The sequence below is a fragment of the Phyllobates terribilis genome, unplaced genomic scaffold, assembly GCF_046119375.1.
Source record: "Phyllobates terribilis strain yellow unplaced genomic scaffold, ASM4611937v1 Scaffold_10__3_contigs__length_209671492, whole genome shotgun sequence".
NCBI lineage: Eukaryota > Metazoa > Chordata > Amphibia > Anura > Dendrobatidae > Phyllobates > Phyllobates terribilis.
The window spans coordinates 119,040,110-119,067,212 of NW_027362770.1; the positions used below are offsets into that span (position 1 = coordinate 119,040,110).

The 27,103-nt window shown below is 40.3% G+C and overlaps 1 protein-coding gene across 10 annotated transcripts in view; it reads left to right on the forward strand.

The window, feature by feature from the left end:
- The window catches only part of PCDH1 (protocadherin 1), a 204,307-nt gene extending 187,949 nt beyond the window's left edge, over positions 1–16,358 (forward strand). For 7 of the 10 annotated variants that reach the window (XM_073649745.1, XM_073649740.1, XM_073649747.1 and 4 more), the window contains one exon: positions 10,002–16,358. In XM_073649745.1, the coding sequence (XP_073505846.1) occupies positions 10,002–10,408 (407 nt within the window). In that variant the 3' untranslated portion in view covers positions 10,409–16,358. Of the gene's footprint in view, positions 1–3,548; positions 3,682–10,001 lie in introns of all 10 variants that reach the window. The other 3 variants (XM_073649748.1, XM_073649749.1, XM_073649751.1) reach the window with 2 other exon arrangements.
- The last annotated feature ends 10,745 nt before the right edge of the window (positions 16,359–27,103 follow it).

The window sequence follows — 27,103 nt, forward strand, 5'->3', positions numbered from 1 at the left end:
CTTCAACAGGGCCCATCAACCTTCATGTATTTTAGGTAGTCATCTATGGGTCAATGGTTTGACACATAGTTTGCCTTAGTACTTTGTTCTTGTGCCCAGTGATGGCACAGACTGGAAGGGCATCACAAAACACTCGGCCATATTTACGCAGTACTATAAAATCTTTTGTTTTTATATTAATATTTTTGGTACATGTCCTCCAAGTTAAAATGTAAAAACCTGGAAAAACATGATTATTCACTAGGTTCTTTACCTTAACCCAGGTCTTTTTTAAAAACCAGTCCATGCTTCTGCTCCTCATTTGCATGCCTGTTTCCATATTCCCTTTGGCTCCTGCTATGTTTCACGCTGCGTCTAGCTTTTCTCCTTTGGGCCTCCACTTGTGATTTTAGATTATCTAAGAATATGTGAACATTTTCCATTGTTGCCAGTGGCAATTGCAACTGCGAATCTAGCCAAATGGTCCAGCAAGCTTCTGACAAATTCTATTTTCCCCCTTGTATTAGCATGTTGTAATTGCTCGGCTCTCATAAATGCACTGTACATGTCTAATGCAGAAGTGGTGCTACATATGACGAGCCATGAAATTGGGATGCTGTCATTGCATTTGTGACCATTGCATTAACAACTTGGGGGGGGGTAGTTGTCTTATTTGAATGGATGAAATGTAATGGCTTTGGTATGCAAGAATGATAATAATCAGAGCCATGACAATTGCATTGGAATTGCACCAAAAATGCAACCAACTAACCATGAATCCTTATGGAATTAAAAAGGATGTGGATAAAGGCCCCTATTTATTAAATTTTTACATAGACGTAGAAAGCAGAATGAGAGAGCATCCCATGAGCTTAATGTGTTCTACATTGAGCCATTCGCATATTTGCTAGCTACTTTTTGTTCAGTTCCTTAGATTTTAGGAGGTAAATTAAAAAAAATATATATTGATTACTTTTGCAAAGTTATGAACACTTTGAGTATGGATCACTTGCTAGAGCAGCAGTTCAAAGCAGCTTGTAAAAGAGCAAGAACTATGCACTTTCAGCTTGGTGGTTGAGAGACAGACAGAATGGAAAATAAGGTAATGGCTATATTACAAAGATTCATTACTATGCAAAGGCTGATCAATAATTTAAAGAATAAATTTTTTAATTAACTCAATAACCTCCTTCTCATGCCCATGTAAATATGTATTTAGTGTAGTGTCAGTGTGTCAATAAACTAATCGATCGCTGTCTTCTCCGGTACCTAGACCCGTTTTGCTCCTCTTCTAAGTCATGTGACGGTTATTCAGACTCTCCGGAACACACTGCGTTCTGTGTGAGAGCCGGAAGTCTTTTACAGTGCAAAATCATGACTGTCCCGACACTCGCTTAGGTTTTTCCTTGATTAATTTTTTAAACAAAACTGGATGCGTTTCAGCCCATCCATCCAATGACTTTGAAAGCATTGGATGGGCTGAAACGCATCCAGCTTTGAATGAATGCATCAAGGAAAAACTTAACTGATTGTCTGGACCATCTTGATTTTGCATTATCGATTTTCCCACTTGCACCAGTGTAGTGCCAGTCTATTTTGGATTTATTTTACCGTGTAAGCCTATGGCGCCACGTTCTGACGCTCCATAGACTTACACTGTAAAATCCACTTCCGGGTCACGCAGAGTGAAGCGTGAACTGGAGATTGTGAATTATGGTCACTTGACTCAGAAGGGGAGTGGAACGGGACTAGGTACCGGAGAAGACTGCGATCGGTGACTATATTAACACACTAGCACTATGGTACACTAATATTTACACAGATTTAGGAGGAAAAAAGTGAATAGGAGTACTTCTTTACATAAAAAAATTTAGCTACCCTTAGTCAGGGTTGTCTGGGCGCTTGACCCTTGTATCCAAAAGATTATTTTATAACCGTCTAATCCTTTAAAGCTGGGTTATATTGATACCATTTCCATTGGGTTCATAGGGCAGACTATGGGTGATGTAAGCATTACTTTAGGACTAGTGGTAGATTGAGAATACCGTGTAGGATTTGAAGCCCTGGAACTTCATTTTGCTCCACCATGTGACATTGAACATTCGCAGTCATGTCATGCTACCCATTACCAAACTGTTGAAAGTCGTGAACCATAAGTTATGTTTCACACAAAATACCCTTTCCTTAAACTACTAGTTTTCAGGAATTACATACCCAAATCTTTAACAATGCTTCTCAATCATGAAAAACTAGATCAACTATGCCAAGGTGTCATATCAACATGCCGCTGATAAAACCTATCAGTATGGATCTTTAATGGGAACCGGTCACATTGACCATGCAATTCAGTCTGCAAGCAGCATACTATAGAGCAGAAGCTGACCAGACTGATACATTATTTAATAGGATCAGTATAACTTGTAATCTTTTTCATTTAAATGCCTTCTTATTCTTGGCTTAGGAGTCTGGGGGGAGGCTAAGGATAGAGTGAGTAAGCGTTTGTATAATTACAAGTTATACTGATTTCTTTTCAACAGACCTATATATCGGTCTGCTCAGCCTTTCTTGCTTTATACCATGTTGGTGGATCAGACTACATGTTGAACCTGATGGGTTCCCAATAAAGGGAACCTCTCGTATGCCCAAATGCTGTTAACCTGAAAATAGTGTTAATTTGCAGGATAATATTGTTCCAATGCTGTCCAGCCGACTTCTTGAAAGTGAAGGTGCAGGGAGGAAATTATCTTTATTCCTCCCAGCTTTCGCGGTGGCTTTAGGCACGCCACGGCACTTTGACAGTTTGCTGTGCACCGATGGACTGCAGAGCAAGCTGTCAAAGTGCCAAGGCATGCCTATAGCTATCAGTCACTGTGTACTAAGCGTTGACTGTACTGCTCGCCTCTATGACTGAGCTGGCGGCTCCCTGGAGGAAAAAGTTCCTTTTCTCTCAGTAGGCGTGCTTTCAGTAACCCAAACAGACAGCATTGGAACACTATTAAACTACAGATTTACCTAATATCTGCTGGTTAATAACATTGGAGGACATGCCTAGTTCCCTATAGGGCACAGTCAGATGACCGTATAAATCGGGGTGGGATGAAAACACAGTGCACGGACTGGCCGGCGGCTCTACCTACCAGAGTGTGACAGCTTCACGTATTTATATGCAGCGGTCAGGCTTGGGTCGGGAGAGGCGCAGGCCAGTCCGTGCACTGCTTTCCGATCTCACTCCGATTTATACAACCATCTGACTGCAACTTAAGCTATATTATGGACACTTGGCTGGGTTTACATGACAAATTTGTGACACTTTTTTAATAAATGTAGGAATAGATTGTGAAAATTTAGATTTCTGTCTCTAAAATCTGCATTACAACAGTCAAGGGAAGGCAAATGGTCACTAGTAGTCCTTTTTTTCCTGTAGACAATTGGCAGGCGTAGGTAGATATTCTGTATGTGAATGTATACGAACACGTTACAAGTGAGGAACAATGTGTGTGATGTAACTTCTCTCACTGGCCGTCCTTTCTCTCTCTTTATCTCTCTCTTATACATGCGCACTGCCACAGGGAAGAGCGGTGAAAATTTCGATAGTCCGCTAACCCGGGACGTGCCAAGATTAGGCTGCGGTCTGCCTCATTATAAGGTTCTAAAGTCTGCAGGGCAGGCGACTCTGCAACCCGCGATGTAGAAAGGACTCTGGTAAATGACCTCCTGTTCCTCTTCTACTCACGTTACATTGTTCTAGTGAGGACGGGTGTAGTCTAGTGTGTTAGCATGTTGTTTCCTGTGGGTTTGAGCCCCAAAAATAACTTGTAGAGCTGAATGGCAAGATTAGCATGAGAATACACATTGTATTTGTCACCAATATTTGCTAAGTCAGGATGTCATTTCAGAACTTGAATGTATGTCTCTAAACTGTGGAAAAATGATGGGAACAAGTAAAAAAAAATCCGAATGGTGTGCCTTAAGAGATGTTTTTTTTGTGTGAGTGTTCACTGTGCCATCAGACCACCATATGCATGCATTTTATTGATTTTACTCTGAATTTATTTTTACTCGGGGTACAATTACGTGATGAGCCGATTGGAGCTCATATGGCACTCGTATCATGTTCATCCTTGTCTCTACAGCCAACTGAGTCTTGGCTTTCAATTCAGAATCTTGATGAATAAGAACTGATAACTTGGATTCTTTTTTTCATTTCAATTCCTTCTTTCATTACTGGAATTTGTAACCAGAATAAGGAGGAACTTCATTTTATTTTTTTTTTTGCTATGGAGAGTGCTTCTTTACTAATGTAGATATGTGTGCTATGTTCCTCCTATCTATTCAATATCCCAAATAGGTTGACTACATCTGTCAAGCTAATTATTCACCTTCAGCTGAATGACCCAAATTCCTCCCGACCCCACCGCCCAATAGATAAGCACACTTGGCTCGACTGAGTGTGCACATGTTCTCAGTTAGGAGAGGGGAGTATGCCACGGTCAGAAACATCTACAGCTTCTCCCACCATGTTGAAATCCAACTACTTTACCCCATTATCTGATGTTTAGGGAAAAGCCAGTGCACTACCATATACACTAGATGGTTGGCAAGTCATACTGAAATTGGTGGAATCGGCTAACATTAATCTGTGTGTGGCTACGTATGAGGGTAGACTGGAATGACGGTAGGCGATAATGTCCAATTTTTGCTTATTCGAAAACCCTTTACCTCATTGTAGCCGGCTTTTTCTGGTGGTAAATTCCTGCCGTGATCTAAGAATTCATTTCCCTTGCCATATTGTGATCAATGACCATTTGTACGCCTTAAGGCATATTTTCTGGCTATCAGATTGCTACAGGGCAATAGCATTTAGGTCTGTTTCCCAAGGACACCAGTTTTCTTTTATTGTGCTAAATCAGTATTATCATTTCAATTTCTGTTGAGCTGGGTTCAGCTCATGGATGACCTTGGCTGTAAGGCTTTTTTTGCTGATATTTCACATATTTACTGTGTATAAGTGATACCGATGTTCTCACCAGGAAACCGAAGTACAAGGAGTTTAAAATTCAAATGATCACGGATTGAACACATACTCAATATAACTGGGGTATTGGTATTGGTATATCAACCAAACCTCTTCTCCATTCCTCATGTGTCCTTTTACGGTTCTCCATCTCAGAACATAGGAAAGGATTATATTTGTCCCATAAACCAACTTGTTTAAAATGAATGTCCATTATCCTCTCCTAACTGTTGCCGATAGACTATAGATTATTATCTATGGATAGATGATTATCTTAGCTTCTTACTCTATTAACCTGGTAGTTTACTAGACTGGAATTGGGTACAAGGGTACACCTGCAACTTTTATATGCTATTCTGTCCAACCCCTTCCTATGTACTGGCATGCTTATCTTGACCGAGTGTGCATGTGATTTCGATAAACAGATGAGTAAAAATTCCCAACATATTAGACAACTTTCTGCCGAACGATCATTCAGCAGATCATTACTTCTAGCTCTCTCGTAAACAGGAAAGCTCTGCTCAGCACAGTGCCAGATTCCTAGCAGTGGTTTATCTCCCAGAAAACCAAAGAATTGGTGTTGAATTTTATCAACCCATATTTTTCTCTTCCCTTGACATTGTCAGGGGAGAGTCGTGTGGCTCTCATTCACATTAGACCAGTGTTCCCCAACTCCAGTCCTCAAGAGCCACGAACGGATCACAGGTGATGGAATTATCATCTGGGCAATACGAAGAAAATCTTTAAAACCTGATCCGTTGGTGGCTCTTGAAGACTGCAGTTGTGGTAGACTGTCAGACAATCCCTTCTAATGTTAGGATTAGACTAATAGTTGGCCAAAATGTATGACAGGGACCTTAAACCACCGCCAGAGTTGTCTGGCAGTAGCTTTAAGTTCCCCATACTCATTAGACTAACGTCTGCCAAACCTGCCGATATCGACGGGTACCAACAATCGTCTTGAGTATGAAGGTGTCTACAGAAAGATGGTCGGGAAAGACTTCAATTCCAATTTCAGATTGCCATTCGCATTGTTCTCCCAGAGATAAGCCGCTGGCCAATATGTCAGCGGCTTTCTCATAGAGAACACGAGCGATCACCTGAATGAGCGCTCTTGTGTATGGTAAAGCCGGCTGAGATGGCTGTCGGAAGAAGGATCTGCGGAAGCATCATTTGGCCATCAATCATGTAATGTTTGTAGCCAGCTTAACTCCCTGTGATGGCACATGGAGCAGGCATTGAAATTAAGCATGTCTGAGCTTTGTTTTTCCCAAAATTATCTGTAGGCGTATCAGTAGGCTCTAATAGATTAGACCTAAATATATATGTCAAAGTATGATGTCCCCACCGAATGACCTGCATCTGGTGATTTTATAACTCTGGGGCAGCTATAACCCTTGCTGTAATTGGTTTAATTGGTTCTTCCACGTGAAGGTTTATTGGTGTGATTTTAGCTTAATGGTGTCTTTGTTTCCTAATTGTGAAATATCATCAGGTAAATGCATTTTTGAAACACTTTGCATAGAAATTTTGTTACTAAATTTGCCTTTTGTATCTAGATTTCTGTATTCAATGTGTATATTTGTAACTGCCAAGAGAGTCTGGGGATGTGCGGTGAGGAGGTGGAACGAGGAGGGGTTGTAGGAGGGAGAGATGGGACTCTTAATAGCCCAAGAGAAGCGATGCACCAGCTGTCAAACAGACAGAGGCAAATGCATAGTGAACCTTAAGGGTCTCCCAATCGTCAGGTTTATTGTTCAGCAAGAATAGTAATTAAATGTTTTGTTTTGACATTTTGATGGGGCACCAGGGCCGCCTGTCTGCCTCTTGCAAATACTTTGCAAACCGTTACATCAAACTGTAGCTTATTTCACCTTTGTTTTATCGCAGGGGACCAACTTCTGACCAGAATAAAAATAAAAATAAAAAAGCCATAGACTGTAGATTGCACCAATAGATAATTTTTATTAAGAAATATAAAGTCGGTATATGCTAATAATATACATGCTCTGAGCCTGGTGCTTCCCGCTGGCTCCTAAAACAACACTATCAATCAATGCATATTTTTCCATTCATTTTTCGTCTAGAAATTGACTTGTGCTTTTCCCATACAGACAGAATTTTTTATTTTTTTTGCTCTTTTTGTCAATACATTATGCAAAACAAATCTTAGCAGCATAATTTACAAAGTTAAGAACACCGGGCCACAATCCCTGCTCGAACAGATTGTTCAGCTTGTTTAGCATCTCCAGGATAGCGTTTTACTGCCGAGAACGGAGATAAGAGGAGGAATCGAATAGGATTACTCTGTAGATTCAAGTTCTGATCTGGACTTTTAATTGGTTGTATGTGCTATTTTTGTGACCATAATTGTGACGCGTTCTCTGGACTTCTCCTCCTTCTTGATACAGTTGGCTTGGACCACTTCCTTAGACTCTTACCAAATTTTCAGTTGCCATAAGATCTTTTGGTAACGCTGACAATTAATCGTCTTTCTCGAACCATTCATAATATCCCTTATGAGGAGCTTTTTATTGTGGGTTCCTTCAGCCATTAAAGTGAGAGTTTTGGTCTAAGTGTAAGATCTACACTTAATCCTGGACAACCTCTTTAATAAGGTCTAGATTTATCAAGTTATCTGCACTTCTTTTCTTGGAGGATTTGAGATCTACTCTATTTGAAATAAAAAATTAAAGGGCATCTGTCAGTAGGACCAACCCTCCTAAGCAGTCTATAAAAAGTTGCATAAAATGATATATTGATATCTCCGATCCGATGCCTTAGTCCCGAGAAATCCAAGTTTTTACTAATATGTAAGATCTACGGGCCGGACATAATTCTCCTTGAGAATCTGTCTCCAGAGGCGTGAGACATGTAGATCAGGAGAGCCTACTATCAGTCATTAATGTTTTACAATGGTAATCCCTCCTTTCATTAAAAATAAGCTCTGGAGGCAGTTTCCCAGGGAGATCTATGTCCCGCCCATAGATCTTAACAGCTCATTTAGATACTCCAGAGAAATCCACATTTTGGTTATTAAGACCTGCTTGCCCATATAGACGTCTTAGGTGGGTTAATCCTACTGACAATTCATTTTAATAGAAATGAAGGTTTGAGAGAAAAGGTTAGTTGTTGTGGTATTTTGGCTACCAACGGACTTGATTCTTGAGGTCTCTGTTTTCTGTCAGAAGCAGAAGGCGCCCATAGACTTTAAACTTTTAGTTGATAAAAATGGAAGATTTCAACCAAAGCAATAATTCGTTAGGTTTTTCAGGGTTTTGAGGGTTTTTTTTAAAGTCATCAGCTGAATTTAGGTCGCCCTTGATTGTTAAGTTTATTGGACAAAACAACCAATCAATGAATAACTTGTACCAGTCAGTCAATGGTTTTTTTAACACCAAACTACACTTTTTTGTGTTGAACATTGGCCTGAAGAAAATCAGTTTCTTCCTTTTGTATTTATAAGTGCTTCACCTCTGCTTCATTTTGGAGAACTAAACTGGTATTGATACCATTGATGTCATTGAGCTATTGAAATAGATAATATTAAAGCCATTTTGCCATCCGTTCCAGAATGTTTTCCAGAATCACATGCTTAAAACTAGAGATGAGTGAAAAGATGCAATGCAAAATGAATTAGTTAGTTTTAATTAAAAAAAAGCCTGAAATGGCCTCAAGCATGGCTGGACTGAGTTTTCCCATAATGACCTTTCACATCATATGATATAGCACAGGCAGTCAGGAGAGACTATCTGCAGCTGCTATTTTGTGCTGAATCTGTATAGTGAAAGGACATCACAGCTTGGCAAATAGCGGAAAGAAAGCCATAAAACACTGACAAAACTGTGCACATTGTGTGTGACAGAACAGCACTGAAGATGATTAGTGTGTGAGGAACAGGCTGTTGGCTACCATCAATTTGCCCATAGTCCTGTATGTTTAGGTCACTTTGACCATTACTAAGGTTGAATTAGTGTCAAAGAGCTTAATGAGGGTTGGATACAGTTCTAGGAGACCTCAAAACTGAAGCCATTACAAAGCAATAAAATAGGTGCAGCCAGTGTAAAGAAAGGTGTAGGTCAACACCTTGTGTCAAATAGTCATATAATATACACCGTACAGATGCAGGTACTTGGCTAGAGATCTCAAAAGTTAGTAAGGAGGTAACTATCTCTGAATGCCACAACAAGGCTCTGGATAGCAGACACGAACTTCAGACCTTTGGCTATAGCGGGAACTTACTAATCTATTGGTAGGAAAAAGGACCAAAAAGGGCTCCAATAGTGAAACAAAAGCATTTTTTGGACTTACAACGTTCAAGCGAATAAGTGCAATAAAACAGTGCCTAAAACTCAGTCCAAAGGTGTGTTGGCTGCGCACTTGCCCAACTAGAGTTTCGCCTCCTCTGCTTAGTCCAGGGTGTGTCTGGAGATCCCCGAGTAGAATACGCATCTTTTCACATAAATTTTAGACTTTGCGAAAAAATTCGGCAAAGCCGGTGAATTCTATTTTCTAAAAAATAAACTCTTCATGTCTAGCTATAACAAGACCAATGTAGTTTTTGCTAAATAACAATACAGTAACTATATTCCAGTTTATCGTGCAGTCACTTTTCTGAGAATGCAGATGAGCTTGTTCTCCATATTTGTTATAATTTGTGTACTTTGGCAAGTATTCTACGATCTTGGTTCTATCACAATCATAGTTTGAACACCTTATTTCATTGTATTCACATTTTGTTCCCATGTATGCCCAAGTGTGTTTTAGCATTTGAGTATAGCTTTCTGTGGCATGCTGAATATAGCCTGAACGCTGATAATAAAGTCACAATTTCACTTTTCACTTTCGAGATATGATTCATTATTATAGCACATGACTCAGTTTGAAAAAAATCGCTTGAAGTAAGAGACAGCTCAAGGGGTACAGGATAGGTCATATTAAAAGTGATAAATCTGTCTCAATATTGAACGGCTAACCAATATTTCCTTGTTCTTCTGTTTGTCTTCAGATCTCAGACCGCTGCCTGATGTAGCCATGACGGGAAACTGCACGCGGGAATGTACAGAATATGGACACTCTGATACTTGCTGGATGCCCGGCCAGCCATCCCCCAACCGCAGGCCGAAGAATGCCCTGAAGCTCTCCACTTTTGTGCCTTACCAAGACAAGGGGAGTCCAGAGCAGATTGGCAATGGAAACCCCAGAATTCCAGAGGATCGCATTGGAGGCAACAATAACAGCACCACCAAAATGGCCAACATCCAGCTGTTACCGACTTACAGTGCCTTTACCAGTAACAGCCATGAGCCATGTACGGACTCCCCTATGGAGGAAATCCCCCTAACCCAAACGGCTGATTTCCAGCACGCCACAACTCCTTCCTCCCAATCTGCCAAGAGGGAGATATACCTGTGAAATTCATTATTTGGCATGGTTTGAACTCGAAGGAGATGAGGAAGAATTGGGAGATACTGACCTAAACCAGGCTAACTTTAAATGAAGGATATCTATTGAGAGGAACTTAAAGATGTTTGCTTTATGGTCCATGCAACTGCTTCAAGGCCTATGCCTATTTTAATTTTGTGTTTTTATTTTTTTTTGTTCAGTTTTCCATTTTTTTAAGTTTCTTATTCCTATGTAAAATTTGAAACTGCCCTCTACATAGACAATTCATTATCGTGAAGGTCAGAACTGGATTTAGAGAGGGGAAGCACATTTTTCTTTAAAAAAAAAAAAATGTAGTTTTTATATAAAAAAGGGAACTTGTGTTATGTTTCTCGGCCAAAGATGAGAAACTGTAAAGCAAAGGTGGACTTTATAAGCCATTGTGGTTTGTGTCTGAGAATCCTAAAGAAGGGTGTTCTTGGTGCTGTCATCTCTTCTGGTACATAGGTTGAATGTCCTCATTTATAGGAGAAATTACAGTCTTTGTGGTGAATGAATGACAGTTGGTAGAGGTTTTTTATTTTTGGTTAAACACTTGGCACTAGGCTTAGTACATGGTTCTTCTGCTTATATATATATATGTATACATAGGCACATTCAGAGTCTCACAACTTCCCATTGGAAATGAATCTTAAGCTTCTGCTCAGATACTTCCGTATCTGTTCTTGTAGACCGATGTCAAACAATACCCAAATTCCCGTCTCATACATGGTACTAAGGTTCTTTCGACGTAAATTTCAATAAAATGCTATAGAAATATTTTTGATATTCAATCTATTAAGGTAATCATTTTTCGTTTTTCCCAAAATTTACTACTTAAAAATGGCATGCTGACTTTGTGAGTTTGTCGTCCATGCGGAGATTCATCAATTAGATGGTTCCTGCTCTTTTTGAGCTCAGTTTAGTTAAAGAAAGTAGTATCACACCTGAAATACTTTTATAATACTGTTCATGTACTGTCACCTATTTTTTTTTTTTTTTCAAATTTTTTTATTTATTGCATGCTATCGCTAAAAAGTAAGGAATGCTCCGCCTCGAGACAAACTCGGTGGAGTTAGGCAAATACCCAAGGATTTTCCCTTAGGCTTTGGTTCACAACCAGTGTTTAAAGGAGTTGTAGTAATCTTGGGAAATATCTGGTGTCAATTAATGTCCTTGGATAAGAAAGGGGGGGGGAATTCTATACCAAAGGTGCCAACTGAATGAGTACGGATGATTGCAAAGGACAGCCTGATGGGGACCAAACTGTAATCTATCTGCATATCCAACTCATCAATAACAGGGTAAGCTGCGAGTCTGACTGGCCGTTTCATGTAGACTTCTGTAAATACAATCCCTTTGAATGAAGATTAAGTCTGCTTGATTTCAGCTTTTATCGTTGCAAGAATCCCTTTTTATTTTTTTTCTCTTTTATTTATTGTAATTTAATTTCGACTACACTCTGCCAAATGGCCCACAGCCGGTTGGGTTTTGTTTTTGGTTCCAAGAGCATGTAGGCTGGTGTCTTCAGTGGCATTACTTCCTTTTCCTATTTAATGGGAGAGCGAAATCCTTAAAACCAGAGTAGAAAGGTTAAGTTTCATGTGTATATTTCTGTAATACATACTAATTTGCACATAATCTGCCGAGATTTGCGAAGTCAAAAGTTGATCCTTTTTTGTTATTACATTTCGACTGTAAATTGCACCACGAGCTCTGATCTGATAAGTTTTGATGTTTTGGGGGGGATTTTTTTTTAGCTAAACTTTACCATTTGGTGATTCCACAATGTGTTGTTGGCAGAAGCGGTAACCAATTTAATAAAATTAAGTTTTGGATTCTACGAGGGGGATTTATAAATGTGGCACTCAATGCGGCACTTTTAGAGGGTTGGGTTGCTACAGTTATTATTTTTTCCATTTTAATACACTGAGTGCATGGAGAAGAGAACTTTGAATGCTTTGTATTTGATTACTGGTATTTAAAGGATGTATATCTTCATTACAACATATGGCATAATAACGATCCATACTGTTTGGTGCCACAGGAGCGGTTTGTTAAATAAAAATGTAAAATGCCCGGATTCTGACTATTATAAAATATTGTATTTAGAAGGTATAAGATGACCTCCTCTTGATGTGTGCCATCTGTCCATGTCACCGGATATTCCTACTTTGCTTCTATTGTGTATTTCCTTTTCTTTTATGTTTCTTTTCATGCAATTTATAATGCTGTTCACTACTGTCTTATGAAACAATATGTTGGTATTCAATTTTGGTGAAACATTTGAAGAAAACAGGGAAAAAAAAGTATTAAGAACAAGCAGTGTCTGTTAGGCTGTTGAGTTCGGTTTAGGAGATCCACATTAGGCCTGGACCTTATGGTCTGCACCTGGAAGGTGAATTGCGGACGTGAATGTGAACCTTTTAGCATCATGTCGTTTTAGCGCCAATATTTTGTGCTGACTTTGTGATATAACCAAGGTTCGTGTTTTAATACATTGCTCCAATTTGTCTTATTTCCTTCACACAGCCATCATTAAATGAAAAAGTTATAATTCTGCCACTTATGGTGACGCTTAGAAATGTATTTCACATTGTTAAACAATTGAATTACAAGCCCAACATATTGGGTTCCCCTAGTGGTAGCTAAAAGCAGACAGAAATGTATTACTTATGGTTCAGTTTACATCCTTACTCACAAATATTGTTCTGCTCGGTCGTAGAAGTAGAATAGTGAAATTGGTGGAGAGCTAGATCTAGCACATGAGACGCCAAGGGTGCCAAGAGGACACCATTGTTTTATAATGTTGTCCACTGGGTCCAAACATGGTGTCTATCATTTTTCCAAAGACTCTTGGATTTGGAGCGAAGCATTAGCAAAAAAAAAAAAAAGTGCCGTGACCCCACTATAAAGCTTTGAAATTATTTTTTGAAGGGTGGACCTTCACTTTCACCATTTTTAGGTTTATGTGGAATATAGGTTAGTTTGCTTTATAACACAACTGTATAGACTTGACCGTCATCAAAGATTTAGGATGAGAACCCAAGCAGAAGTTTTCAGTCCCTTTTTTACTTTTGGGGTTTTCCAATGTTTTACCTTTTTTAAGCCGGTCTTTCACATCCACAATTCACTGTCCATGTGAACCTAGATGTTTGGACTGTCTGCGGGGTTTCCTCACCCCAACTCAACAATCTCTGTTTTTGAAGCTGTTGAGTTTAGGGCAGCAGACGCTCGGAATGGGAATTGTGGTAGTGTGAAACCTGCCTTAAAGAGTCTTTTATTTTAGATACAATAGAAGTAACCATTTTTTGACGTGTAACTCCAACTACAAGCCATTGATGATACTACCTGAATTTTAAAAGTGACACTACATAAATGTACAATGCCGGACTTCCCAACTCATGTAGTTGGTTAGGGTACATTTCCAGGTTTGTTTCTTAGCGGCATTTAACAAATTTTGAGTGGATGATTTTAGCGCCATATAACTGGAACCAATATTTGATTTTAACTTCACCTACTCTGTAGGCCCCAGTGGAGGATATGAGACTCGATATAGGCTCCTGTGGAGCGTAGGTTTGTGGCGGGCATTGGCAATGCCCTTATGGACATTACTTTGTGCCTTATGCCTCTGTGATGTCACTGGATCATAGTAATTTCATACCCCAAGTTTGCTCGGGCCTCTTTTGATTGGATGTTCTTACAGAAGAAAAATGGTCCATTCGACAATAATCCAGACATCAAGATTTTTTCTTGTGCTTCCTTAACCCTATGTCTTTGGCAGCACAGGGTTACATTTCCATCATGATCTCTCAGCAGCTGTTTTCTATAAAGCTAATTTCTCATTAGCACATCGCCAATCTGGAATGCTTTGCTTTCTACCCGCTGCTCTTCTCTATCCGTTATTTATCTCTGTTCAGCTAAGAGACCTGTAGGAGAATGGAAGATTGACAGTTTTTGCTCTGCTAGTGAGGGGTGACTGTGTCAGAGCTGTGCTACGCTCCCACATGATCTAATATAACATCTCTAACACACATCTCTGTCTGGGTAGGTTCTTAATTATCCACTCCTGTCTCCCATTCACTTGCTATCTAATTCCTCACTCACCTCTTCTCACCTCGGCATTTTCTGCATTACACTTCGGGACATCCTTTGCTCTTGCACATATAATTGTTGCTGCATTTTTAATGTGGGTGAGATCTTGTTTGCGAAGTCTATTTTTGTGGCATTCTTGACATTTTATGCACAATATGTAGAGCCAGGTTGGACAGCTCAGGTGTCTGACATATTCCGCCACCTTTAGAATATGACGGCTGTCGATTAAAAAAAAAAAAAACTGGCCAAATAAGTAGTACATTCGATATAGTCTTCCGTGCTAGAAGAAACCTTTAAATGGATGACAAGCAGAGCATGATGGGACAGTTTAGCTTCTATACTTTATTGTGACACTGCAGTACTCATCACAAAAGGCCTTGTGTTTCCCATGTCAGAGAAGTACATCACAGATTTCCTGTGGGGTCGGACATTAGGAGGTAGAACAATTGCCTATTGTAAGGAAATGTCTATTTATGTTTACGCGATGTAGTCATTTGAGCTATAATAATAGAGTTCTTACCACTGCATGTTCATCTAAGTGAAAGATTAGATTTTGGACTATCGGGTGATGGAAGGGTAATTACCCAATTTACTTTAATTATAAAACTTTTCTAACCCACCTCCAATTATTTGCATGCCATAAAAGCCATTTTACCCGAGATTCAAGGTGCTTGCAAGCTATTTAGGGTAGGTTTATAGTGTTGAGTGTATGACCTAGCTAATTCTACCCTCAACTCTATGGTCTTTTCTTTTTTGTTTAATTTTTTTGAGCGTGTCTTTTTAGATGAAAGCATTATGTGCATGGATCTTCATTCTGGGTCTGTAGGCAACAAAAAGTATCATCCTAGACTGATTGTTGAGGCTTAAATAAGATGTGGACTAAAGGTGCACCGATATATAGATGATCTCTTTTTGGCATGACTGGATATATACAAGAAGGGAATTAAAAAAAAAAAAAAAAAAAAAAATGGTCTGTGCTGTAACGTACCATCTCTGTACGAATGTGTAACATACAATCTAGCATTGTTGCATAAATGCACAGTTCTAATCTGTTTTGCTTTCCAAATTTTTGCAAATGGTAACATGGTGTATCAAAAATGTAGACTATCCTGATGCATAATGGATCTCCTATTTTTACGACATTGATTTGGTTATCCGATCCTGTTTTTCTTACATTGTATGTGCGATATGAGGGCAGGTCAGTGCTCCTAATATAAAGACTTTGTACCATTTTAAGCCTGCACTATGACGACTCAAGACATTTACTTTACGAGGGCAAAAACCAAAGGTTAAAATTCGGTTGTGACGATGGTAAAATTGGTTCTCCAATGGCTACATTTGGCAGAGTAGTCTGTTTTTTTTCCCCAACTTTTGCATTCTGTATCAAATTAAGAAAAAGAGTGTATAAAAGAAAAATAATCAAAGCCTGTTTTTAGATTTTTAGTGTTGATTCTATTTGCCCCCTGACCTATTGAGATATCGGCAATGTCCACCAATAGAAAGGGGCTAACACGAAAAATTTAATTTACCTGCTTGTGATGCTGCCTTGTTTTGTACAGTTTTATGTACATGAAAGTGTTGCTTTTTAATATAAACCTTTAAAGAAATCTATATATATATAATTAAAAAAAATCCCACACAAAAAAAACCTTGACTGAAAATATAATGGCAAAGTATGTAACTATTTTTACGATGGGTAAATTAATATGTATAATCAGAAGCTATCGTTGAAGTTTTCTCGATTTCTAAGTATTTGATGTATTTTCCCAAGTTATCCTTAACTTTGACCTTTTTTCTCCTGGAAGTTTTTTTTCTTCTATCTTCTCTACCCATTTTTAATTTCATATATATTTTTTAATTTGTATAATTTTATTTTAACTCCTAATTTTGTTTGATTAATCCTGTGAGCACAATCATATTTTTTTGGGGGGTTTATTTTTTGTTTTCAGTTTTTAATTGTTTCAGCATGGCAAGAATAAAACAAATTTGTGGTCTGTCTATTACCGTTTTTACTTTTCAGATACATGAAAATCTTTCTGTTCTGTTTGCGGAGCTGTCAAATAAAGAACTCCATTGTAATTATAATCCCAATGTCTCACAATGACTCGGATATTATGTGTCAATCTTTGTGTATCTCTGGTGATTTTCTATAAAATGATGGTTACACTCAAGATGAGAGGATTTTTAATAATGAGGATTTGGACCGTGTAGTCTCCTATAGCCTTATGATAAGGGTTATGAAGTTCAATTTCTTCTAATGTAATTTGGGAAATCTCCTTTCAAGAAATCACATCAGTGGTGAAAGAGAAGTTGGGACTTCGACCAAGCACGCCAGTATAACCTCATCATACACTTGTATGTGTAGTAAAATACATCAATTTTAGACCCAGATATTTTTTTTGTCATAGTCATCACCACTGTTAAAACTTTAACCACACAACATTTTTTTCACATCGAAAATCATCTACATATATATACACAAACCCGAGAAATCTGTCCAGCACCTCCTAGTGTGAACTGGTGCCAGCTGCTGTAACCATAAAATATATCAAAAGAATGCAGCATTCTCTTGATGAGCTTCAAGAGGTAGTCACCGGAAATGGTTTTCACTTCACAGGTGTGCCCTGTCTGGTTTAATAAGTGGGATTTCTTGCCTTATAAATGGGGTTGGGACCATCAGTTGTGTTGTGCAGAAGTCAGGTGGATACACAGCTGATAGTCCTACTGAAGCAGCTAAGTAAAGAAAAGCTAGTTGCCATCATTACTTTAAGAAATGAAGGTCAGTCCAAAAAATTGGGCAAGCTTTGAATGTGTCCCCAAGTGCAGTTGCAAAAACCATCAAGCGCTACAAAGAAACTGGCTCACATGAGGACCGCCCCAGGAAAGGAAGACCAATAGTCACCTCTGCTTCTGAGGATAAACTTATCCGAGTCACAAGCCTCAGAAATCGCAGGTTAACAGCAGCTCAGATTAGAGACCAGGTCAATGCCACACAGAGTTCTAGCAGCAGACACATCTCTACAACAACTGTTAAGAGGAGACTTTGTGCAGCATGCCTTCATGGTAAAATAGCTGCTAGGAAACCACTGCTAAGGACAGGCAACCAGCAGAAGAGTCTTGTTTGGGCTAAAGAACACAAGGAATGGACATTAGACCAGTGGAAATCTGTGCTTTGGTCTGATGAGTCCAAATTTGAGATCTTTGGTTCCAACCACCGTGTCTTTGTGCGACGCAGAAAAGGTGAACGGATGGACTCTACATGCCTGGTTCCCACCGTGAAGCATGGAAGAGGAGGTGTGATGGTATGGGGGTGCTTTGCTGGTGACACTGTTGGGGATTTATTCAAATTTGAAGGCATACTGAACCAGCATGGCTACCACAGCATCTTGCCACGGCATGCTATTCCATCCGGTTTGCGTTTAGTTGGACCATCATTTAATTTTCAACAGGACAATGACCCCAAACACACCTCCAGGCTGTGTAAGGGCTTTTTGACCAAGGAGGAGAGTGATGGGGTGCTACACCAAATGACCTGGCCTCCACAGTCACCAGACCTGAACCCAATCGAGATGGTTTGGGGTGAGCTGGACTGCAGAGTGAAGGCAAAAGGGCCAACAAGTGCTAAGCATCTCTGGGAACTCCTTAAAGATTGTTGGAAGACCATTTCTGGTGACTACCTCTTGAAGCTCATCAAGAGAATGCCAAGAGTGTGCAAAGCAGTCATCAAAGCAAAAGGTGGCTACTTTGAAGAACCAAGAATATAAGACATATTTTCTGTGATTTCACACTTTTTTGTTAAGTATGTAATTCCACACATGTTAATTCATAGTTTTGATGCCTTCTGTGTGAATGTACAATTTTCATAGTCATGAAAATACAGAAAAATCTTTAAATGAGGTGTGTCCAAACTTTTGGTCTGTACTGTATATACATACAATATATAGTTGCTTGCGAAGGTATTTTTGTGTTTTGCTACCTCACTACCTGAAATTTTTTTTTTTTTTTTTTTTGAGGGTTTGCATCAGTTCATGTAAGGAACATGCATACGACTGTGAACATTTTGTTTTCTTTTTATTGTGAAGCAAACAACAAATATGCACACTGAAGTTTTCAGATATTTTGTCCCAACTACTAACCTCCCTAAAATCAGTACTATGTAGAGCCTCCTTTTGCGGCAATTACAGCTGCAAGTCGCTTTGTATAAGTCTCTGAGCTTTCCACATTTTGTCACTGTGATTTTTGCCCATTCCTCAATGCAAAGCTGCTCCAGCTCCTTCAAATTAGATGATTTCCCCTGATGAACAGCAATCTTCCAAGTCTGACCACTGATTCTCAATTGGATTAAGGTCTGGGCTTTGACTAGGCCACTCCAAAACATTTACACATTTCCCCTCAAACCACTCAAGTGTTGCTTTAGCAGTATGCTTTGGGTCATTGTCTTGTTGGAAGGTGAACCTCCATCCCTGTCTCAAATCTGACAGACTGAAACAGGTTTTGCTCAAGAATATCCCTGTATTTCGCGCCATCCATCTTCCCCTCGACTCAAACCATTTTCCCTGTCCTGCCGACGAAATAATCGCCACAGCATGATGCCACCACCATGTTTCTCTTTGGGGATGGTGTTCTTAGGGTAATGAGCTGTGCTGGTTTGGCGCCTGGCGTATCATTTACCTTTGTGGCCAAAGAGGTCAATTTTGGTCTCATCTGACCACAGGACTTAACTCTATACATTTGGGGAGTCTCCCACATGTCTTTTGGCAAACTGAAAATAAGCCTTATTTGTATGTAAGTAAAGGCTTTTTTTTCTGCCCACTCTACAATAAAGGCTGCCTCTATGGAGTGTATGGCTTATTGTGGTCGTATGGACAGATACTCCAGTCTCTGCTTGGGAAATTGGCAGCTCCAGGGTTACCTTTGGTCTCTGTGCTGCCTCTGATTAATGCCCTCCTTGTGTGAGCTGAGTGTTTTGATAGGCGACCCTCTCTTAGCAGGTTTGTTGTGGTAACATGTTCTTTCCATTTGTTGATAATGAATTTGATGGTGCTCCAGGGGATCATCAGAGATTGGGATATTTTTTTTTATAACCCAACCCTGACTTGTACTTCTCAACAACTTTGTCTGCAGTCATGCCATTAAACAGAGCAGAGCGGAAAAGAAGCTGCTGGCAGGAGCTGTCTGTTCTGGCAGAGATTGGCAAAAGTTTTGGCTCACAGTTGAGTCAAGGGTCATATTTGCAGTCAAGTCACCACAAAGTGGCACATTGGTAAAAATAATTGCAGCTGCTCTGTAGTCCATTTAATGTCTTATTACATTAACATGTCAGCTGTCCTCATTTAATGGAGAGGACAGGTTTTTACATGTCTAGTCCACTATTTTCTTTTTGAAAACTCCAATCATACAGGGTTGTAAACGGGACACTCATCTGATACAGCCAGAGCCTAAGGCGCACCCACGACATTCGAATGGTGGCTGTGGACTGGAGCACTGGACCGTTAATGATCCATTTATGTAATGTAATATAACCATACGAGTTAAAATTTGAGGACTGAGCATCTATTGACTTAAATGCAGGTCGGCCAACAGGGTGGAGTTCCTTTTTTATGCATTTTAAAACTGTGCATTGTGCTTCTGCCTACGTGAGGAGGGCTGGGATGTAGACTCATTAATACTAATCACTGACAACTCAATCTATTTACTAATGACCCTTCCCTATTACAACAGTAGAATTAAGACATTAGCAAATTGGGCAAATTGTAACAGTTTCTGTACCAGTCCTCTTGGGTCCTGCAATATTTTATTCCTTAATAAAAATCTATAACATATTTTTTGGGGCTTTTACGTGCCAGAAATTTTTTTCCCAAATATGATTTTTGCTAAACTCTGGTGCAAATTTCAGTAAATCTCGTAGGCCAATGAAGGCCTCACCCCCCCACCCTCACCCCCCCACCCCCACTGAATGCCTCCCACTTTCCCATTAACTCTTCAAAAGTGTCAGAAGAAGCAAAAAGTTGCAAAAGTGGTTTGCGTGAAGCTGTGCAACTTTTTTCAACCAGAAAAAGTCGATTGGAGTTTTTTTGGGGGGGTTAAAAGGAGGCTGTTTTCTGCACATTTTATATGAAATGCCTTATATACCAGTATGTGATGAGCGCAAGTGCTCGTTACTCAAGTTTGCCTAGGGTGCTCATGTATGCCCCAAGTATCGCGGGTGCTCGAGTGACATGTTTGAGTCCCCGAAGCCGCATGTTTCACGGGTTTTATACAGCCACAAAACATGCGGGGATTGCCCGTGTATGTCAGGCAATCCGCGCATGTTTTGTGGCTAGCATGCGGGCACGGGGATGTGAACTTGTCACTCGAGCACTTTCTTCATGCAGAAAACTGTAACTTGAGAGGTAACTTTAAAAGTTTCATCATTTTAAATGTTTTCATCATGTTTCAAAATTTATATGAATCATCAGAAAATGACCTGTTAATTAAATCAAGTTTTTGTGTTGAATATATTTTTATTTTCGGCATTTTTTCTTCATATCACAATCTGTATTAAAAATAACAAAAATGGACAATTTGCAATTTTCATACTGGCTACTGGGGTTTTTTAGACTCTAACTTCCTGTTGATCCAGGAAATACATGTACATTAGCCACAATGACTCCACCCATCATTTGTATTTAACCCCTTTACCCCCGAGGGTGGTTTGCACGTTAATGACCAGGCCAATTTTTACAATTCTGACCACTGTCACTTTATGAGGTAATTACTCTGGAACGCTTCAACGGATCCCCCTGATTCTGAGACGGTTTTTTCGTGACATATTGTACTTCATGATTGTGGTAAAATTTCTTCGATATCACTTGCGTTTATTTGTGAAAAAAATGGAAATTTGGCGAAAATTTTGAAAATTTAGCAATTTTCAAAATTTGAATTTTTATGCCCTTAAATTAGAGAGATATATCACACAAAATAGTTAATAAATAACATTTCCCACATGTCTACTTTACATCAGCACAATTTTGGAACCAAAATTTTTTTTTGTTACGGAGCTATAAGGGTTAAAAGTTGACCAGCCATTTCTCATTTTTCCAACAAAATTTACAAAACCATTTTTTTAGGGACCACATCACATTTGAAGTCACTTTGAGAGGTCTTTATGACAGAAAATACCCAAAAGTGACACCATTCTAAAAACTGCACCCCTCAAGGTGCTCAAAACCACATTTAAGAACTTTATTAACCCTTCAGGTGCTTCACAGGAATTTTTGTAATGTGGAAGAAAAAAATGAGCATTTAACTTTTTTCACAAAAATGTTACTTTAGACCCAATTTTTTTTTATTTTTGCAGGGGTAACAAGAAAAAATGGACCCCAAAATTTGTTGTGCAATTTCCCCTGGGCACGTAGATACTCCATATGTGGGGAAAAAACACTGTTTGGGCGCACGGCAGGGCTCGGAAGGGAAGGAGCGCCATTTGACTTTTTGATTGTAAAATTTGCTTGAATAATTAGCGGATGCCATGTTGCGTTTGGAGAGCCCCTGATGTGCCTAAACAGTGGAAACCCCCCACAAGTGACCCCATTTTGGAAACTAGACCCCTCAAGGCACCTATCTAGATGCATAGTGAGAACTTGGAACCCCTAGGTGCTTCACAAATTGATTTGTAAAACTGAAAAGTATTTTTTTTTCACTTTTTCATTTTTACGAATCAATTTGTGAAGCACCTGAGGGTTCCAAGTGCTCACTATGCATCTAGATAGATGCCTTGGGGGGTCTAGTTTCCAAAATGGGGTCACTTGTGGGGGAGCTCCAATGTTTAGGCACACAGGGGCTCTCCAAACGCAACATGGTGTCCGCTAACAATTTGAGCCGATTTTCCATTCAATTTGTTAGCGGACACCATGTCGCGTTTGGAGAGCCCCTGATGTGCCTAAACAGTGGAGCACCCCCACAAGTGACCCCATTTTGGAAACTATACCCCTCAAGGATTTTATTAAGGGGTATAGTGAACATTTTGAACCCAGAGGTACGACACAGAATTTGATAACATTAGGTCATCATATTGAATAAGTTGTCATTACTCTTGAGCGCAAGTGCTCACTATTTGAGTTTGCATCGGGTACTCAGGTATGCACCATGTATCACGGGTGCTCAATTGAAATGCTCGAGTCCCCGCCCGCATTTTTCACGGTTATTAGACACCCCCAAAAAAACATGCGGGGATCGCTCGTGCATGGCAGGCAATCCCCGCGAGGTTTTTTTGGCCGCGAAGCATATGGGGCGGAGACTTGAGCACCCGCGATACTCAGTGCATACCCGAGCACCCGTTGCAAACTCAAGTAGCGAGCACTTGCGTTCAACACTAGTTGCCATATCGTCGTCTTTTTTTTTTTTTTACTTTTGAAAAAAAAAACAACCCCAACCCTAACATTAGCACAACCCCAACCCCAGCCCTAGCATTTATTTTTTACGCCGTTCCTCGTGCGGTATAAGTGATGAGATTACTTTATTCTTCGGGTCGGTGCGATTACAGCGATACCAGAATCATATCGGGTTTTTATGATTGACAGCTGTCACACACTAAAAGACACATATTTTGTAAAATCTAATTTTTCAATCGCCATATTTTGGCCGACAGAGTCATGTGATGGCTTGTTTTTTGCGGGATGAGTTGACGTTTTTATTGGTGCCATTTTCAGGCATGTGACATTTTTGGATCGCTTTCTATTCCAGCTTTTGGGAGGCAGAATAAACAAAAACCAGCAATTCAGGAATTGTGTTTTTTTCCATTTTTTTATTCTGCTCCGGGTGTGGTAAAATTGATAAGGTAGCTTTATTCTTCGGGTCAGTACGTTTACAGTGGTACCACATTTATATCGTTTTTTATGTTTTGCCGCTTTTACACAATAAAAGCTATTTTATAGAAAAAATTATTTTTTTGCATCGCTTTATTATGAGAGCTGTAACTTTTGTATTTTTCGGATGATGGAGCTGTATGGCGGCTTTTTTTTTGCGGGACGAGATGACGTTTTCAGCGATACCACTTTTATTTATATTCGTCTTTTTGATCGCGTGTTATTCCTTTTTTTGTTTGGCGGTGTGATAAAGCATTTTTTTTTTTGTTTTTGTTTTTTTTTTACCGTGTTCACTTAAGGGGTTAACTAGTGGAACAGTTTTATAGGCCAGGTCGTTACGGACGCGGCGATACCAAATATGTGTACTTTTATTGTTTGTTTGTTTTTTTTCCTTAATAATATTTATTGATGGGTACATTATATTTTTATTTTTAGTGGATTTTTTTTTTTATTTTTTTTTTATATTTTTACAACTTTTTTTTATTTTTTATTTTCCCTTTCTGGGAGTTTTTTTTACTTTTTTACTTTGTCCCACTATGGGACTTTCACTTTTTTTATTCTGATCGCCTGCATGGCACAGGAATGCAGCACCATCCCTGTGCCATGCAGGCAGTCAGCGCTGGACAGGGAGAAGATAGTTTGGAGATGCACTGCGCATGTCCAAACAATCTTACTGCTGTCTGGTGACCCGGATGTTGTCATGACGACATCGGGTCATTATGGCAACACCCGGGAAGCCGCGGCAAACAGCGCTGGAGGCCGGAAGAGGAAGTGAGTATACCGATCACCTCCCCTTGCCACCGCAATGCTGCGATCGACTTCGATCGCAGCACTGCGGGGGTTAATGTGCTGGGTGCGGTGTGGGACTGCTCCCTGCACATAGTACCGGGTGTCAGTTGTGACAATCAGCTGATACCCGGCGGCGATCGCGCCCGCACAGCCTGTGTGCGCGCGCGCGATCGCGATGACGTACTAATACGGGTCAGGCTCTTAAAGCCCAGGGCACTGACGCGTATTAATACGTCATGGGCTGTAAAGGGGTTAAGCACCAAATGTGTGTGTGTGTAAAGGTCATTGGGAAAGGGTGCCAGGGTCAGCTGGGACATCACCTATTGTGAATGGTGGATTATGTGTTCAATGTTACTTGTCATTGTATTCCTGCCTCTGAGGAGCCAGCTAAAAACTTTTCCTTAAAGAACATGAAGTATGAGCGTAGACTAGCCCTAGTGGCCAGTGTGAAAATTGCAAGATTATTAAAATTTGTTTAAAACTATAATATAATATGAAAAGCAAATGCTAAATAAGAAAAAAAATACAGATAATACGCATTTGAATTAGATGGTAGATCTTTTTCTAATAGCTTCCCGATTACTGATCCGTGGTGTTTGGTGTAAAGCATCAGTATTCAGAATCATAGAAAAGGTATCACATGTTGTGTAAAATTTAAAAAATTGCTTTGTCACTATTCTTCATCCCTAAAGGTGATGGCACTATGCTGCCCCCAGGTACTCTTCTTTCAAACAAAGCCTGTAGAAAAGCTTGCTATCTTAAGCAACAACTTAAAATTGTTTTTTGAGCACATACCAGTATGATATGTCTCAGAGCTGTCTCTATCCTTATACTTTGTAGCTTGTCATCTATCACCTTTTAAGTGAGTGGCTCCTCTTCAGTAATATTCTGTCAGTACTATAGGTATCAGACCTTCCTTTCCCCTGACTTCCCAGCATCCATTGAGCCTGGCATTGTCCAATAGCATACCTTCCTTGAATTGAAATGCAACTTTTCTGTTATGCCTGTAGGGCAGTAAGACAGGAGAGCAGGAGCAGAGAGAAGTCCTGACCCCACTCCCTGTTCTTAAGTTCTCTGCTGCAAGAGACTGATTTTAAGCAATTTTTAAGTAATTTACTGATTTGATGAAAGTTTTCAAGTCTAAGACAACACTTTTAAATTTACAGGCTGACATTTTTTGAAATTATCAAATGAGTAAGTTCTTAAAATATAGCGACCATTTATGTTTTGGAAGAACAGTGTGATTTAACCAAATGCCATAAGCATCAAATAAAAGTTATTGGTACTGCGAATGGGAGGAGATCACATTGGTGATGTCTAGGATCTTGGACAACAACTAATTTCTAGAATAAAAAAGCACAATAGAGCAATCAAACCTCTTTGATGTACAGTGCCTTGAAATAATGTTCATACTCCGTGAACTTTTCCACATTTTTTTCCCATTACACCCACAAACGAAAATGTATTTGTTTTGGATTTTCTGTGCTATATCAGCACAAAGTAGCAAGTATTGATGAAGTGTATATGACCCGCCCCCTGGGCCGCAGGGCACTCGGAGCCGGGCAATAGGGAGACGATGGGGGTAGTAGTGGCAACCCGGTCCGTGGCTCAGGGTGGTCAGACCAGTGGTAGTCCCTTTATAAGTTTTAAGTGATGTCCGACTACGCCACCCGTGGATTGCGGTGATTATGAACCGCCGCTGCAAGGTAATCCCCTGAGGCTGGTGGTGTGTGCAGCTGAGATTGTATGACTCCCCACGGGAAGAGTGTAGCCCCTGGGCAGTGCAGGGGATGGTGAGGATGATGGTGAGGAGAGTCCCGGTACCGTTAGTGCTGGAGGAGCAAGGAACACACAAACAACGTACTGCAGTCCGATGCCTTTTACTCACAGTTCATATGCTCCGGGTCACTTCTGTACAGGCAATGACCGCCCAAGCCATGCTGCGTCCACCAGGTGAGGGGCTCGGTCAACCCCCAGGCAATTCCGGAGTAGGGCACAGGACTCCCTTCTATCCTTTCTCTGGCTTGCCTCACCAGTGACCCACTTTTGTCCAGCTGCCGCGGATCTGCGCGGGTAAACGTGGGCCCCGTTTCCCGCTGTCCTATATGGTGCCTTCCTAGCAGGTTTGTTGAGGTGTCGCACCAATAAATGGTCACGACCTCCGGTCTTTGGCTGAGAGTAGTTTCTCCTCCACCAACTTGGGATCCGGCACCCTTAATCTGCCTGACCCTTCACCCTGTATTCTCATGGGTTCTTAGGGTCCCTTCCACCTTCTTGTTCCTGAGCCCTTCTATTTCTCTCTCTCTTCTTCTTTCTTGTTCCTTCTCTTCCTCCTTTCTCGGCCTCTTCTCTAGGCCCACTCCTGAGCAGAGCTCCTACAGAGCCTCTGCTCCCTGTCTTCTTCTCTGACTGAACAGACTGACCCTGATCTAACATGGTGCCCACCTTTTATACTTCCCTTAGTGTGTGAGCTCAGGTGACCAGCAACCAATGAGCTCCTATCTACGCTCAGGAACCGTCCTCTCTTGCTCCTACATCACCGGGTTTTCCTCCCCCCTCCCCACTCCAGCCAGGGACATGGTCTGTCGTGCCTGCATTACTGTCTAATGGGAGCACCGTTGAACTGTCCCCTGGAAATGGGGTGTGTGTGATGTGTGCAGCTACCCGAGCCCTGGTCCATACTCCATCCTTACCCGGGAGTGGAATATCACACCTCTGGCAGAGGTGCAATACCCCTGTAGCGGCCGAGCCCTCGGGGCGCTACATATACACAATGATACATGTTTTTTAAAATATTTTAAAAATCTAAAACTGAAAATTGTGCCGTGCATTTGTATTCACTCCCTTGAGTCAGTACTTTGTAGGACCACCGTTGGCTGTAATTACTCCTGTAAGTCTTTGGGGAATGCCTCTACCAGCTTTGTACATCTAGGGACTGAAATTTTTGCCCACTCTT